General features: G+C 41.4%; 4 protein-coding genes across 4 annotated transcripts in view; 2 read left to right on the top strand and 2 right to left on the bottom strand.

The window, feature by feature from the left end:
• wnk4a (WNK lysine deficient protein kinase 4a) overlaps positions 1 to 5,530 on the top strand; it is a 36,829-nt gene extending 31,299 nt beyond the window's left edge. The window contains exons 16-20 of the mRNA XM_071901881.2: positions 234 to 321; positions 1,588 to 2,230; positions 2,774 to 2,979; positions 3,185 to 3,279; positions 3,408 to 5,530. Of these exons, the coding sequence (XP_071757982.2) occupies positions 234 to 321; positions 1,588 to 2,230; positions 2,774 to 2,979; positions 3,185 to 3,279; positions 3,408 to 3,410 (1,035 nt within the window). The 3' untranslated portion in view covers positions 3,411 to 5,530. The remainder of the gene's footprint in view (positions 1 to 233; positions 322 to 1,587; positions 2,231 to 2,773; positions 2,980 to 3,184; positions 3,280 to 3,407) is intronic.
• An 8-nt stretch (positions 5,531 to 5,538) lies between these two features.
• On the bottom strand, positions 5,539 to 7,044 carry coa3a (cytochrome C oxidase assembly factor 3a). The gene is made up of 2 exons (XM_071901882.2): positions 6,755 to 7,044; positions 5,539 to 6,271 (listed from the first exon to the last, which is right to left on the bottom strand). The coding sequence occupies exons 1-2, from the start codon at positions 6,948 to 6,950 to the stop codon at positions 6,168 to 6,170; spliced, it is 300 nt and encodes a 99-aa protein (XP_071757983.1). The 5' UTR covers positions 6,951 to 7,044; the 3' UTR covers positions 5,539 to 6,167.
• Positions 7,045 to 7,413: 369 nt separating this feature from the next.
• On the top strand, positions 7,414 to 11,471 carry cntd1 (cyclin N-terminal domain containing 1). Its single transcript, XM_071901905.2, has 7 exons — positions 7,414 to 7,582; positions 9,907 to 9,982; positions 10,073 to 10,244; positions 10,340 to 10,502; positions 10,623 to 10,767; positions 11,011 to 11,107; positions 11,358 to 11,471. Exons 1-7 carry the CDS (start codon positions 7,414 to 7,416, stop codon positions 11,469 to 11,471), a joined length of 936 nt encoding a protein of 311 aa, XP_071758006.1.
• A 395-nt stretch (positions 11,472 to 11,866) lies between these two features.
• On the bottom strand, positions 11,867 to 14,620 carry LOC144543005 (putative E3 ubiquitin-protein ligase MARCHF10). Its single transcript, XM_078290964.1, has 5 exons — positions 14,145 to 14,620; positions 13,609 to 13,778; positions 13,344 to 13,456; positions 13,056 to 13,151; positions 11,867 to 12,230 (listed from the first exon to the last, which is right to left on the bottom strand). Exons 1-5 carry the CDS (start codon positions 14,579 to 14,581, stop codon positions 12,135 to 12,137), a joined length of 912 nt encoding a protein of 303 aa, XP_078147090.1. The 5' UTR covers positions 14,582 to 14,620; the 3' UTR covers positions 11,867 to 12,134.
• Between the last annotated feature and the right edge of the window lie 1,036 nt (positions 14,621 to 15,656).

The raw sequence follows: 15,656 nt of genomic DNA, 5'->3' as shown, positions 1-15,656 counted from the left end.
GATGAGACTGCTTGAAAGCTGTACTTAACACTTGACTACAAGTAAGAAAAATCATGCAGCGTATAGTAATAAAAACCTCATAGATAGGACAAAACAATCAAATGATCTATTTCCACTGTGGTCCTGTTCAAAAAGCATATACATATCTCAAATGGCATGTCTCCTTAAGTCCTGCTGTTGGCACAATATAAAGTCAAAGAATGACGTGTTTTCTCTTCCTGCTTCCTGTCTAGTTATCCTCCTTCAGCACTCAATTACGTCCTGCAGTACCTGAGATGAATGCCAGTTGTCCTAAACCAAAAGCCTCTTCCGCTGACTCTGGTAAGACACTTTGTGCACGTTCTCACGTTCCTGACGCTGTTTCTCCTCTGTTTCTGGATCATAAACACCTAGAGTGATGCATGTTATTAGCCAGAGCTTAGAGTGCTGGAAAATGACATATGATGTTTTTGTTTGCACCCCAAACAAACTCACACACATGCCTGCATGCACACACACTTTACAAGGTTTTTTTCTCTTATGCAAGTCAGTTTTATTATGTATTAGGTCTAAATACAGTCTGATGTCTCTGTCATGGCCAATTTGCCTTCTGAGTTGTTTTCACTTCTCTCCCCTTCTCTGTTTTATCCTTGGTGTTTGGTGACATTATCACCTATTAGTGGGCCTCAGGAGCCATTGCGTAAGAAGTCTGGATGTAATGTTCCATTGAATAAGGGACACAAACGTAGGTGTGATTGCGGCCCTACCCACCGGCACCGACCAATCAGAAAGCGGCCACGCTCGTTATAGGCCTCTCCCCCCATATCCACACCTGTCAGTATTTATACCCGTGTCAGAAGCCCACACTCAACAGAGTTCCCTCTGTTTCAGTGGGCGCCGGGATAAACTGGTACACAGCCAGCCGCTCCCAATGTCTGCTGTGAGAGGGACACTTAGTGGGCAGACTGAAGCACTGCAGGATTTTAATGTTTTGTCACTTGATTGTTTGTGACGGTTCATAATCCAATCCATTACTATTGTCAATTATTATTGCCATAAATAAAGGCTCTATAGAGGATATACTGCTGGACAGGGAAATTGTTATTTCAGGAAATAGGACACACACTCCTACAAGTCTGTTGTTAGTAAACATAATTTGTCTTTTATCACACCCAAGCGGTCAGAAATGAGTGGGGCTCTGTTCTGTTGATCAATCAGGTCTGATCAGATTAGAGAACAGTTGCCACTGTGTTGCCACTCTGATTTCAGTGCTATCACACGTATATAAATTGCCTGTCTATGTGTTAGAACTCATCATTTCCAACTCGCTGTTGGTTGCAGGGCTCTTAAAGTTTCAGGAGGGAGATACTACTACTGACTAGCTCTGATGTTAACCAATATTGCAGGTTTCCTGTAAAAATAAGATATTTTACAAATGCATTGCGATACTTAATTAGATGATGTACATGCATGGAACTAGTCAAATAAAAATTAATAACAAAAGTTGACGAGGATGCAGAAGTCCATCCTGATGCAGTCACAATGGACGAAACCACTACATAACAGCATTTATATTTATTTGCACCTCTTTGTTTCTCTACCCTACAGAAGTCCAGTCTGCGCCGGTGACTGTTGGGCGCTTCCAGGTGACACCCAGCATGGAGATCCCAGTGCCCCCTGTGCCAGGAGGTGCTGCACCCACCAGGCCCCAGTCAGTAGGCAGCAGCAGCACCTCCTCAGAGAGCAGCACAGAGGAGCAGGGCGAGTCTGAGACCAGCCTGGGCACCTCCCTCACCATGTCCCCTCCTCACCCCAACCCCCACAGAGGCTCCACAGGGCCCCTCCAGGACCAGGACAGTCAGACAGGGTGGGCTGGGAACCAGGAGCAGCAGCTGCAGGACAGAGAAGAAGAAGAAGAAGAAGAGGAAGAGGAGGAGGAGGAGGAGGAGGAGGAGGAAGAAGAGGGGGAGAAAGAAGGGGCTGAGGACCGACCAAGAACAAGGAGGAGGAGTCGGAGGAGGGCGTGCAGCCTCAGCCTGATGGGAACGTCTGCAGACAGCGGGCTCTCAGTGACGGCTGCTGAGATGGAGGGGAGGCTGTGGGACGGAGGGGCAGGCAGCCCGCAGTACAGCAACGCCCTGCACCATTTATGGATGATGACTTACAGCCGTAACACTCCCTACCTGAGCAGCGATGACTCGGACAGTGACGATGACGACATGCTGGAGGAGCTTCAGGAACTCAGAGAGAAGTAAGTGACACCATTGAAGACATCCAAAAGACAGTGAACAACTAAACAAGTATGTATTAATAGAAAATAGAGGACAAGACTGTTTCTGTAGTTGAAGAGAGCAAAACAAGTGGTTTCATCAGGAGATTTTGAAGTAGTCATTTAGATGAGGTTGAATATACTGAAGAAGAGCCATGGAAAGTTATGAATTTTTAGGGCTCCCACACTCACTTGGACCTCAAATTCAAGCACTTTTCAATTACTTTTAAGAGAGTAATGAGTCAAAAATAGACATCATAGAGGACTCATTTTCTACTCATGATCTTCTCAAGTCAAGCAATCAAGGTGAAATCATTCATTTTAAAACTTAACACTGCTCCTTTATAAACACAAATATCCATCATAAGGTTTTCCTCAGGATGTGAAGTGTTCTCAAAAAATTTAATTTTTAATCCACAAACTTTAAATGATTTTCAAGGCCCATGGGAGCCTTGTTTCATTGACTTCTCAAAGCAACGTTAGTCTGTTCTCCCCTTACATATCCTCTGTTTTGTCTCCTGTCAGACACCTGGTGGAGGTGCAGACCCTGCAGGCTGCCCAAAAGAGAGAGATTGAGGAGCTGTATGAGCGGATGGGGAAGGTTCCCCCTCCGGGCATCGTCTCTCCTGCTGCTATGCTGTCCAGTCGACAGCGCCGCCTGTCCAAGGGCAGCGGCTTCCCCTCGTCCCGCAGGAACAGTCTCCAGCGCTTGGACATACTGCCACTCCAAGGTAAGGGACATAAACCTTCAACCTTCCTTTCTGATTTTGGATTTTATCTAAATGTACCAACCTTTTGTGTATACAGCGTGTGCATTTTAACTACATTGTCACTTGCTTTGTTACTGCCCGTTTAGTTATTTGTCAGTGATATTTATGTATATACAGTATGTATGTGTGCATTTGATTCATCAGTGTACTGTGTTTATTTTCCTAGGCATCATTAGGAGAAATTCCCTTGGAGGCAGCAGCAGCAGCTCCCAGGAAAAACCTAGCAAAGGGGTCACCTTTGCTACTGACATTAGTAGAATGGTGAGTGTGCTTCTCATGCATGAACATAAACTGAATCCAAATATGCCATGAGACAGCTTCATATTACCATCATTCTTCAGAAAACACATCGTTTTAATTGTTTTCCTTTTTCCCCTTCACCTCACCAGTAAGAAACTTCAGCCAAGCAAGCTGTATATCTGGACTACCTCATCATGTGTGACTGCAGTGGTCAAACCCATCCTGTAGGAGGAACGCTTTAACCCTTTCACTGGCACCCCAAGGAGCAAACCGCTTCCCCCTGCCAGTGGTCCCAAGGTTCTGCCAGTGGTCATTTACCTCAAAATATATACACTGTCATCCATAAGGCTGGATTTACACAGGATTAACATCTGATTTTCAACCCGATGTCACTCAGATCTGGTGATTTCATTGCAGGTGAAGCAGAGAATACCTGCCAATCTGGGTCGCATTCTACTAAAAATTGATTCAGTTCTTTTTGTCCTAATGTAAATAAACTCCCAAGAAATGGCTGTCCGACCCAACGGTTCACAATGAAACCACCTCAGTCCAGGATGCCACAGTACTGCAAAACGTCACAACACAGTTCGCTGCAAATGTTTTCTCTGAGCAAGCTTTTCCGCATAAAGCATCAAGTGATGGTACAAAGTGCCGTGGAGCCGTGGCCTTTCAGGCTACAGCACCAGATACTATGACTTTGATCCAGAATGATAATGATAGAAATTGTTTTCCTGCTTGTCTGACTCGCTGCCATTTATCTATCTATCTGAGCACAGTAATGTGAACCACAACGAGACTCTGACACTTTTACTGACAGTTGTCATATACAGATGAAAATATTTCAGATGATCTCACAACTTATTTGCTGTAGTGTGTTAATGATGTCTCAGCACCTGCTGACTGCACAGTGAATATACTCTTATTAGTGTAGCTGTCATTACTGCCTTCCAGAGGCTGACAAGAGCAGTCTAGATGCATTGTTGTACAGTGTAATAGAACCTGGTTTATCCAAACATGCATTTGGAAAACATTATGCCCTAGCACATAATGTTCTTTAGTCATTTTGACACTTCACCTGACAGAGTGACCTACATTCTCTAGGTTCAAACTAGAGAGGTTTGACTGTAGTTCTGACATTTTCAGTGTAGTGAATAGGATTTCCAGGGCCAATGCTTCTGTAAATCAGTAGGATAGCAGCACAATAGTACAATGAGGAGATAGAATAGCCATCAACACAGATGTTAGCAATGCTTGTTCACAGAGAAAAAAATGAGCTATAAAACAGTTATAACCGTTTGATTACTACTCAATTGACAAGTAGCTTCCTCCAGCAGAAAAACTCTCTTTGCAAAACTTCCCCCCCCCCCAAAAAATATTGAATGGGAAGAGATTTAGTAAAGTGCTGCAAAAGAGAAGTTTTTAGCTTAGGGAGCTTCGCAAATCCATTTTCAAATATTATAGCTGGTAAAAAGAAGAGTCACAGAGGCTTTCATAGTGTTGATTAGTCATGAAGAAATCCACCTAGGTTTTAGACTACTGGCTTTCCTGTTGATTGTAAATGTGTATATATTAGAATGCATTTATAGATGATGTTTACAGGTTATGAGTAAACTAAATATTTTGGTGACCGTAATTCTTGCTCGAGCAAAATCAGATATGTGTTGCCTGTTGCATAGATCAAGCACCTTCTGCACTTTAGTAACTTCTACTTTAGTCCTCAGTCATTTACACAGATCATGTTTGTGGATAAAACTGTGTTCATGTGTTCACTTGAGGAAGACCTGGTATATCTCCTGTATGGGTAGCGTTTCCTCTGTTCTTTTTCATAAGGGAGCTAGAGAATATTCTTCAATTTTATGTTTTATAACCATATTTCTTATTGGATCAAATGTATATTTATACTTACATGAATGATCTACCCTCCCACAAGTTTAAATTAACCGGTCTATTGCTGGATACAGAAATCAGTCCAAGCTGTGAACCCATAGCCATTGCCTTATACAGTAGTCACTACACACACTGAATTTTCTGGCAGATGAACTCATTTAAGATTTCCATAGTACATAATATATTCAAAGAAAACTAATTGCAGTTCAAAATTTTGAATGTAAATATATAATTGTATTGCTTTCCAAAGCTGCTGTCCTGCCATGCTGAATCTGTGCCTTTCCCTTGCAATGTCTTATTTTATATTTTTACTCTCAAGATTTGGTGGCTAGATCAGGCTGCATAAATCATATTTTGACAAAATTAATAAATGCAATTATAATTACACTGCTTTTTATTGTCTTTACTGTCTCGCCCAGTGTCTAATTCTTGCAAAAATGCATTTCACATAACCTACATTGGGATATCATTTATTATGTTGTTAAAAAAAAGAAAAAGAAAACACATTTGTTTTGTACAAATCTTCACTTTATCTGCATTAAATAGTTTAAATTGGTTGATCTGTGTGTCATTGGAGCAGCTTCACTGGTGTTCAAGGCCACTGTAGATTTAATATTATTGACTGAGATTTAGTATATTCACCTCATATGTACAACAGATGGTCAGGGTGCACTTGTCTGAGAATTGTTATGATAGTGATTATTTTACAGGGCCTCTGGGCTAGGTGGCTGCAGGAAAAATCATCACCAAGCACGTATTGCAAACAGGTCATGTTGAGGTGGATCAGCCCTCTCTATTGACAGGAAAGTTTAATCATAATCAAGACACTTTTAGTTCTAAGTCAGCAACAGAACCACACAATTACCCTTTACAATCAAGACAAGACAAAGTCCAGCGCTGCCTCAACATGCGACACAGTGGCCAGCCGTGGAATATGAAGTAGTGTCCACATGAGTCCCATCTCAGTGTCAAGTGCAGGAGGTTTCAGGGGGAGACACACGGTCCAGCAGGGCGCATCCATCTCAGTTGGCACCAGTCTTTGGCCCCTGCATCCTTGCAAGCTTGGCCTGCTCATCTAGCTCGTCCATGATTCGCTCCTGGGAGACTGAGTAAAATGTGTAGCCATCTAGGAGAGCAAACAGTCAAGGCAAACAAACATATCGAAGCGAGGAGCGCATCAAAAGCAGTGAAGGAAGGGCATCATGCAGGGAGATACTGACTGTAGAGCTCAACCTAACTTGCTAACTTCAACTATGTAACAGTGTAAATGGGGTAGTTGCTCATTATCAGGTATGGTTTCTAGTGTATAAAGAATCGTCAGGTTTCTATTAACTTACGCTAAACCTCTTTTCCTGATCGCTACACCAGCCTCACATCACCAACTTGCTAGCAATGAATGGGACTCTCTACCGATGACAGGTGTTAACCTTTCAAATGACTTATTGACACCACAGTCTAGAAAAGCATACGCAAACTACAGAGGTAAATTAACGTCAGACTTTACATTGTGCTATCAAGCCCCTGTTTGACTGACTAACATTAGCAAGCTATGCTAACGTTACATAGTTCACCTTGTGTGTGTTGACGTTAGTGCGCTTGGCAAGGATACAGATACCCATTACAATGGCTCCAATAGCGAGTCCCGTTACAACATTCCGTGTCCTCAGTTTCTGTGTTTTCTTCTTCCACTGTTCAAGCTCCACTTGTCTCATATAGTGCATTTGCTCTCTAGAAAGACCCTCTTTCGTTGGGTCTATCCTTGTTGCAAACGGAGCATCGGACTTCGGTGGCGTCTTGTCAGCCATTTCTGCTGTCAGGCATGCAAGGTTGTTTCAGTTTCTAAGAGGTACGTGCAGCTGGGTTATAAACGATCTACTAAATTGGTAACGGCAAGCTGTGCGTCGAATAGTCTATCAATGCGTTGTTAGATCGAGTATGCGTCGAGCGCAGCGAGCGCAACCAACCACAGGATGTTGTGTGCGAGCAAAACAAAATTGTGCAACATCGTAATGAGTCCCCATGGCGAATTGGTTCCTACTAAGTATCGGTTGAAAGCTAGGGTTGGGTTGAAACTGCTGCAATACCGCCATCTTCAGGAAAATATAACTTAGCTATTTTGACACAATTCAAAAATTTTGTTTTCCTAATATATTTTATATCAGGTGTTGATAAAAGTGGACAAATACTTTGTCGTTAACACAGTCAGTTGTAGTTTAACTTAGCTGAGCTTTTTTGCTATATCATGAATGCTAACTTTAGTCAGTGAAAATGGCGAAGAGATTTCTACGTTCTTCAAGACAAAGTACAACTTTCAAGTTTCGGGAAGCCTCCTTTGAGCTATTATCAGACTTTCTTATTAATCTCAACAAAAGAAACAAAGACAAACTCAACGGTCTATCAAAATGTAGCGGAGACTTCAAACATAAAAAACTGATTGGTAAGTATGTTAGAAAGCTAGTTTGACCGTTGATAGCTTATCCTATTTACCAAGAACATTTTAATTGATCCGGCTAGACAAAAACAGAGTGAGATAAACCAACGTCTCAGATACGGGATAGCAATAAAATATGGATGTTGTCATAATTATCTACCATCTTATTTTGTTGAAATGGGGCATGCTATTTTATTAATTTGGATATATTACATTTGTTACCATGTTTTAAAGACCAAAGTTTTGCTGGGCGTGGGGGTTATACAATGTAGAGCTTGATGGACAAATGCATACAGACTTAAAATTTTCATCTGGCGTCACTTATTAATTGAAGAAACAACACATTGCTTTCCCAACTTAATACAAAAACAAAACCCATAAGAGATACAATTCAGAATTTCAACCTCTCTCCAAGGCACAAATGTAGAGTGATGCACCCAGGTAAGACTTATTTCATAATGTTCTTAATGTTAATTTTAAAATGGCAATAATTTTCTTAGATAAACACACTGATGAAAAGTATTTTGGGAATAAAAGCCTTCCCACCACAGACTAATAATGTTTTTTTTAATTATATTAGCTTCCTGTAATTATGCAGTGAAAGTTCACTGTGAGCTAGATCAGTCCTTTAAACTGTGTCAGTGTGAAGCTGTATCTTATTATATGGCACTTATTTATTTACACTCATATTACCTATGTGATATCTTAGCTGGGCTTACAGCTTATCTTGGCTTACAGCTATTCATTAATTTTGTTGACATGCTGTCATATTTCTTTCAGCAGGGATGCACTGCGGTCATGAATACACTGCCTCTAAGTTTATCTTCAGGGAGGAGCCTGTAATGTCTCTGGATGACTTGCTGAACTCCACCTTGCCTTGTCCTCAGTCTGTTGTTGAAGTCGGTTTTCTTTGTACACTTGGACTTGTGAGCCTTGACATATGGAGGCCAAGAGTCAGTATAGACTCCTGAATGGAACCGGTCTCTTAGCTGTAGGGGATGGAGACATGGAAACTAAGGCTACAGAAGCAAAGGAGCCTCCACAACAGACAAAAACCTGCCAGAGACAAGGAGCAGATGAAAGCAGTGTGAATTACTTTTCATCTACAAACATATGCTTCCTTCTAGTTCACATAACTGCTAGACAAAAAGTTATTTGAATAAATTCATGAGCATACCTCTGTTAGTAGTGGTGCCTGTGTCTTCATCACACTTCTCCATTAGTGGGCTGGTGCCTCCATAACTGTCAAACACTTAAATTGAGATATGTTGCTGTGTGTCTTTATTAAAATACATACAATGTTTGGCTGAACAGCATATATTGGGGCATTTGTGATCAGGACAGGAAACTTTTTCATCCACTGACCACAGTGGCTGATTGATTCTTAAAATCACCTGCCACTCACTGTTTCACCATACAGCTTGACTTGAATAAAGACAAACCTCCAAATAATACTTGGTTTTCTGCCAAATTGACTGGTCAACATAAAAAATGGCCCATCACAATAAAATGTTGCCAGCGTTTGGCTGGTGGGTGGTGTTAATATCCCACCATGTTTGTGATTCAGTGCTGCATGTTTTACTTGCACAGGTCTCAGCTGTTATTCCGGCCAGAAATTGGTACAATGAAAATAGAATCTAAATTTTAAATAAATACTATTCACCATACGATTGAATGATTTTCCCTTCATATTCGACGCTTAGTTGGACCACCTAGACCTATGTGTTCTTTTTTCTGCTCACCTAAAGGAAGATTTGTATCCCCAATATGTGATGCTAAATATAGCTTTTCTTTGCCTATGAGGTCTAAATGTGTTGAATTAGCATCCCTGCATGAAGCTCATAAATGGGTACGAGTAGCCAGTAATATCTGTTATGTGCTCTTTGAGATTCTGCATGCTCATGTAAAACTCACCCCACTGATGACATTTGCACCTAAAGCCTCTCTAAAAGCCAATATATACCCTGGAGCATTAAGGCTCATATCTAATTTCTTTTATGTCAAATCCATTGACCAATATGAAATCTCTCCCTATATCAATTTACATTCGATTGCCCAAACATGATCAATATACTGCGGTATGTTACAGTATGCATGATATAAAATTCCTATTCATATCTAACCAGAGCAGATTTTCCTTTCAGCAAATATTTATTGTAAATGATCTGATTATGGTGTGGGACTGTTGTCAACTTTGTCTCTAACAATTCAGCCAGAGATACAGATGTAACATCTCGCCTCTCTAAGCTCATACCGCCACACAGACAGGGAGTTTCTTGTTTTGTGCTCTGCTCTTGCTGATCCTGTGTAACCTTTCTGGTCTTCCTCAGAATACATCTTCCTGATAACTGAAGAGTTGAGACTTGATCCACTGGTTGGATACCATGCCGCTGAATTAGTTGAAAGGTATGAAGGAGCAGCACAATATGCCTTGCCATTGTTAAACTCTATTTGATTGGTTTAGTAAGCCTTTATGTGAACGACTATCTCCCCCAGGTTCATGATCAAGCACCTTGAAGATTTGTTCACCACACCCACACCTCAAGGTGCAGCTGCTAATCAACCAAGAAATTATGAGGATCTTGTTTTTGAAAAGCTGAGGGAGAAATTCCCCCTGGTTGTCTTCTCCTGTGTGCAACTTGCCAGCAAACTGTCTTTGCACAATAATGTAAGTTTTGAGACACCTACAATCCACTAACTTTCAACATCCTGCGCTCCAAAATAAGCTAATCTTTATATCATGTTTTGCCTTTTTTTTGTAAGATTATCGACAACAATACTGCTGTGCACTTTCTTCACTCAATGGGCCACAGAGTTTCCAAGCAGACTCTCCTGGAGTCAGAGCTGATGGTCTTGAAGCGGCTTGAATTCAGACTAAATGTCTCCAACCCTCTGACATATGTGGAAATACTTCTGGAGGTGCTTGGTAAGTCATCATATACAAACTCATTTTCATTGCAAATCGGAATGGGTGCTGTGACGATAATCCAATCATATTCATTTAACAACTTTACTAACTTTGAAAAGGGTGACTTGACTTTTCTAGGACACAATGAGTCATCCGTCCCTGTGGAACGCCTGCATCATCTGTGCCTCCATGTTCTCCAGTTCACTTGCCTGCAGAGGACTGCCATCTACGACTCCTTGTTAATGGCCACCACTCAGTGCCTCAGCCCATCCAGGGAACAGAGGTAATTTTATCCTTTAATCTTTCTGAAAGGCTGCATTTGCTAATGTTTGGCACATGAGTGGACTAGAAAAATGTCCTGGTATCGAGAACTGTGTTGCATTGGTTTCAGATTTTGTCTTGTGCAATTATTTTTCTTCCTGTGACGCACATTCAATTAGGATTGAGGACTCACTATTACACATGACATGATGAAGCTATTGGTGGGTCAAATAATTAGCCTGCATTAACTCAATATAAAAACCAGAGAGAAGTTTGTCACAGTGACTGAAGACTGCATGCTTCTTGGTGTTGGTGTCATCGCTGTGGCCACGTACATCCTGAATATCAGCCAATGGGAACAGGTGAAACACTCATGACTTTCTAACTTTTCACATTGTGTTTACATTACGTTCACATTAGCATGACTTCATAAGCCTTATTTTCTCACAGCGTTTGAAGTTCAGCGTTGCAGACCTGCTATATCATTATATTCAAGCTTATCTCTAAACTTAGTGTATAAAGATAATCTGTCATGAATGCATTTTATGCCGTCCAAGCCGTAGTGTTCGCTTGTGTTGATGTCAGCTTTCTGTTTCTTTTCATGTATGACAGGTGGTGGAAGAGCTGAGCCACATCACAGGAATCTCGCGGACGAGCATCAGCGATTTCGCTCATGTGACGTTGATGCATATTACCAGGACCAGTTCTCCTGTAACATCAACTTGAGCCTTGACAGCATTCATCCACTGAAAATGTCTTTATTCTCTTTACAGTGAAGTTTGTTTTCCATTTGTAGATGTTGACAAGATACAGTTTACTCAGGCACAGAACATACACTATGCAACTAACTGAGATGATTGGCATAAGAAAGAGAAACGTCTGTGCACTGAAATATCTCATGTAATGAAATGGCTCCAAAATAAACCAGTATAGTTCCCTGAGTAGTTTAGCTCTTAAAATAACTGTCATGTATTTTTAAGTGATTGACATAATTTAGGTTATTGTTAGAATTAGCTTCATTTAAAGAGCATTCTCTAAAGCAAATATTTCTTTTACATTTGTAAAAAATACACTTCGACATGTTGACCTGTATCAATATAGAATATTTTCTAAATCTCTCACAGCAATAACTTAGAAACAAATAACTGGGAAAAATTGAAAAATGTAATAAATATTGCAATAAACAATAACTTCATTTAAATAGATATACAAGTGTCTTCATCGCCTTTACCTTCTTTTGCAGAGTTCATCAACTCTCGAGATGGCTCAGTTTAATTAGATGCACTGCATTGTGGTGCATTGCCATAAACATTTAATGAATAAATCATAATGCATTAATGATGAGTTTGACGTCAGTCATGATGAAAAAACATGGAGTAGGTCTGAGGATTAAGTGTCAGATGTCCCTGGTGTGGGGTTGCTCCTCTGTCCCGCTCTGCTGACTCTCATCCTCAGTGTGTGGGGAACGATTGGCTGTCTCAAAATCTAAGGGAAGAATGAACCAAATCTAAGAAGAGAATGAACAGTCCCACTTGGTAACAAATAAAGAGCATATTTCCAAAATGCTATATATACATTTCATATAAAAATATCACTTCCTCCAGTTTATAAGCAAATATTTCTAAAATATAGTGTGTAAAAGTGTAACTATTTTGCCAAAAAAGGACTTGTTACCGAATACCCTTTTAAACTACCATAATTTTGTTTTAATTTTGTGCTATCAATCATTCTGTAATAGTAGAGTTTTTTTTCCAAATTGTGAATATGTCATTTTGGAAAATTATTATTTGAGTAGGACATTCCTATAATCATAACTCAGGTTCTTAAAGACATTTAGCCTGACTCCTAATGCTGGCATTTATCTATGTGGGTAGTCATTTACTATCATGGCTCTGGAGAAATTACTTTCAAATTTCCAAAAAGCCAATATAAGCTCTGGCTATTAAATATGTATCCACTCATATAGTAGTAATTATTAAATGACTAATTGAAAAAAATGTTTTTCATTCTGTCACTTAGTAGAAGGTACATGCTGTTCAGTCCCACTGAAATACCCTCTTGTAATATCTTAGACAAGAACATGTCTGTCCCTCAGCCTGCTTCTCACTAACACAGGTATCACATACATTTCATCTGGCTCTTGATAGTTTGTCATTGACCTGTTGCACAGTGCTAATACTGGCTGCCTACAGAGCTAATTATGAATTCTTTTCTTTGTGTACTCTGGGTGGTGTCGACCTACATCGTGCAGTATGTGCAATAACGTATTGAATGAATGAGTAAAGGCTTCATGAGCAGACAGTTTCTTACCCTGGAGAATGAGTCATTGCGGGAATGTATCACCTGCACCAGATCTAAGAACATCTGCTGCAACAGCATGTCCAGATCTACACTGAGGTCGTCCGCCTGGGAACAAATGGGAGCAAGGCAAAGTGCTATGGTCATAATTTTTGAAGCAAAATGACTGGCTTAGTAACTAATGCAAGAGATGGTGTTCCTCATAATGGTGGTGTTCAACCATCTTGCCAGGTTTTCTATTTGCATACATTTCAATCTTCACTCTCCATTGGGTAATTCAAATACATTGTCTCAATTTACCTGTTGCTGCGGGCCATGTCTTTGGTAATAATCATCCAAATCAAAGTTATCCAGGTCCAATGTTAGACTCCCCTTACACAGTTCACATGTTTTGACAGCAGACAGCTCTGACCCTGGAAAAAAGAGTATACAATGCACATACACATATTACCTATAAACACTTAACAGCCTGAATAAATTGTTCTTTTTGAACCAGTCAGCCTCTGGCTTGCTGATCAGTCAGACTATGGCAAGTTCAACATATCACCTCTAATTATACACTGACCTGACAGGATTCTTGTCTGGATCCATTTCTTCAGGCAGTCATGGTGAATGAACTGCAGACTGCCGGAGCACTGACAGGGTGTTAGCAGTGGGTTGGTTAGGGAACAAGGACCACTCTGGCAGATCCGACACTGGTCCACCTCTTCCTCATCAGACGACTCCTCTAACAACCTATAGGTAGTAAAAGATAATAGAATTCAAATTCTACCCCACAAGATTATACGATGCAAGCCTATCCACATAACTGAATCGGTATCGTCTTTTAAATCACCTTTGAAAAACAATTTTTATAGACTTTCATTAACGTGATGCCTTTTACCCTATTATTTTTACTCTCATTGTCTCGTTCTTACCTTTCATCCTGTGGTGCCTTGTTTTTTACCTTATTTTCTAATAAAGCTGTTTCATCTTATTTGACTGTTAAGTACTTTATAAACTGTGTTTTATGCATATGCATGTCTCTAAGGGGCTATGTAAATGTATTTATGAGTGAGATATAATTAAAAAAATGTTTTTCATCTATTCATCCATAGTCACCTTTCTCTGAGTCTGCGTATAGCCTCTGAGTTGCTATCTGTCACTGTCTGGACCTCTTGTGGTTGACGCTCTTGGAAACGCTCTCGCTCCTCACTGCTGTCACGAAGCATCATCAGCCACAAGGTCAGATGATCCATGTGCCCAGAGGTCCTCGGATCCGAGGCCTCACCGGGAGATAGCGACGTGTCATCGCTACTGTCGCTGCCGATTCCTTCCTGATCACCTTCTGCTTCCTCCTGTAGAATGGAGCGCCTCCTAGAGAAGCCGGTGCTGGGTCTTGTCTGTGATGCTAGCCAGCTGGTTTGAGGCCCCCCGACCAGCTCAGGGAGATATCGGTCTGTCTGCTGAGGGGAAGCCACAAAGCTCCTGTTGACTCTGTCAGTAATAGGGGGCAGTGGTGCAATGTGAGGTCGCCCTGTTGGCACCAGTGGAGGCATGGGACTGTATCCATCACTACTAACAGACGCTCTACCTGATATTCCTGATGTACTTAGCTGTGAACTCAAAGACCGCAGGCTACGAGCGCTGTGAGAAGGGCGGGTGCTGGCTGAGCTTGACTGAGAGCCTGTCCACCGAACAGGGATGTAATAACTCTCTCTATCTGTGTCCTGCCAGGAGGCTGATAAGTCATCATCCACCATCTCCCCTTCAGATTCGCTGGACAGCACATCGAGTCTGGGAAGAAGACTGCTGAGTGGGACAATGGCGGAGTCGCTCAGAGAGTTCTCAACACTATGCTCAGAGTCTATGGATGATATAGTGGTGTCATCTGAAACTGTGGAAAAGTCCTCTCTGTAAGTGTCTTCGCTGCTTATGTCTTCTAGCTCTTCTGTTATACTGTTGGCCTCTGAGAAGCCCTCAAAGGGATCAGATAACAGCTGCAGAGCCGGCTCGTCCTCGGGGCTCGGGGGCCGGTGGTGCAGCGTCAACAGGCGTGGCCAGTGTGTGTAGGAGTGTCTAGGGGAAGAGATCAGAGGCTGTGGGAGCGAGTGTCTCTCTAATGTTGATGTACAAACCGGGTCTTTCCTGGCGGAGATGTTTGCTCTGTCGCACAGGTGTTTCATCTTGTTCTTGCCCTTCAGGATGTCTTGGCTTTGTGTTCGTTTGTTTGCCTTCCCATGGGTGGGTGCCTTTAAAACTCTGCCTTTCACATCCACAGACCTGTGCTTGTTTTGATAGTGTGCAGGATGTTCTTTATTACCTTGGAAAGGGAGAGGAGGAAAAGCTACGCTCAAAAAAAAAAGAAAAAGAAAAATCCAAACATATCGACTTGCAATAACAACACAGCAGATATTAAAGAACAAATTATGTAATAGCATAAAGGATAACAAAAATAGGAGGAAACAGCCAATACTGAGGAAATTGGTCAGTTGTATCCTTTTATAACCTGCAACACAAAATGAATCCTCGAGAACTTACAGTTGGATGCCAGGGGGGCCTTTCCTCTGTGGGGAATCTTTGAAGTCATTGCCAGCTCTGTAGTCTTGCTCTGGGTTGCACTGGAGATCGCTG

The sequence above is a fragment of the Centroberyx gerrardi genome, chromosome 20 (genome assembly GCF_048128805.1).
Source record: "Centroberyx gerrardi isolate f3 chromosome 20, fCenGer3.hap1.cur.20231027, whole genome shotgun sequence".
Classification (NCBI taxonomy): domain Eukaryota; kingdom Metazoa; phylum Chordata; class Actinopteri; order Beryciformes; family Berycidae; genus Centroberyx; species Centroberyx gerrardi.
The sequence above is the reverse complement of the archived record's forward strand: the minus strand, read 5'-3'. Positions and strand labels throughout refer to the sequence as shown.

Excerpts from the sequence above, each read along its gene's own strand:
- coa3a (XM_071901882.2), bottom strand. The coding sequence starts at position 6,950 with ATGGCTGACAAGACGCCACCGAAGTCCGATGCTCCGTTTGCAACAAGG. Across the intron at positions 6,272-6,754 it reads AGCCATTGTAATGGGTATCT|ATGGCTACACATTTTACTCA; the intron begins GTATCCTTGCCA and ends TTGCTCTCCTAG.
- cntd1 (XM_071901905.2), top strand. The coding sequence starts at position 7,414 with ATGGCGAAGAGATTTCTACGTTCTTCAAGACAAAGTACAACTTTCAAG. Across the intron at positions 10,768-11,010 it reads AGCCCATCCAGGGAACAGAG|AGAGAAGTTTGTCACAGTGA; the intron begins GTAATTTTATCC and ends TATAAAAACCAG. Across the intron at positions 11,108-11,357 it reads ATATCAGCCAATGGGAACAG|GTGGTGGAAGAGCTGAGCCA; the intron begins GTGAAACACTCA and ends CATGTATGACAG.
- LOC144543005 (XM_078290964.1), bottom strand. The coding sequence starts at position 14,581 with ATGCCTCCACTGGTGCCAACAGGGCGACCTCACATTGCACCACTGCCC. Across the intron at positions 13,779-14,144 it reads ATACGCAGACTCAGAGAAAG|GTTGTTAGAGGAGTCGTCTG; the intron begins GTGACTATGGAT and ends TACTACCTATAG. Across the intron at positions 12,231-13,055 it reads GCAATGACTCATTCTCCAGG|ATTTTGAGACAGCCAATCGT; the intron begins GTAAGAAACTGT and ends TTCTTCCCTTAG.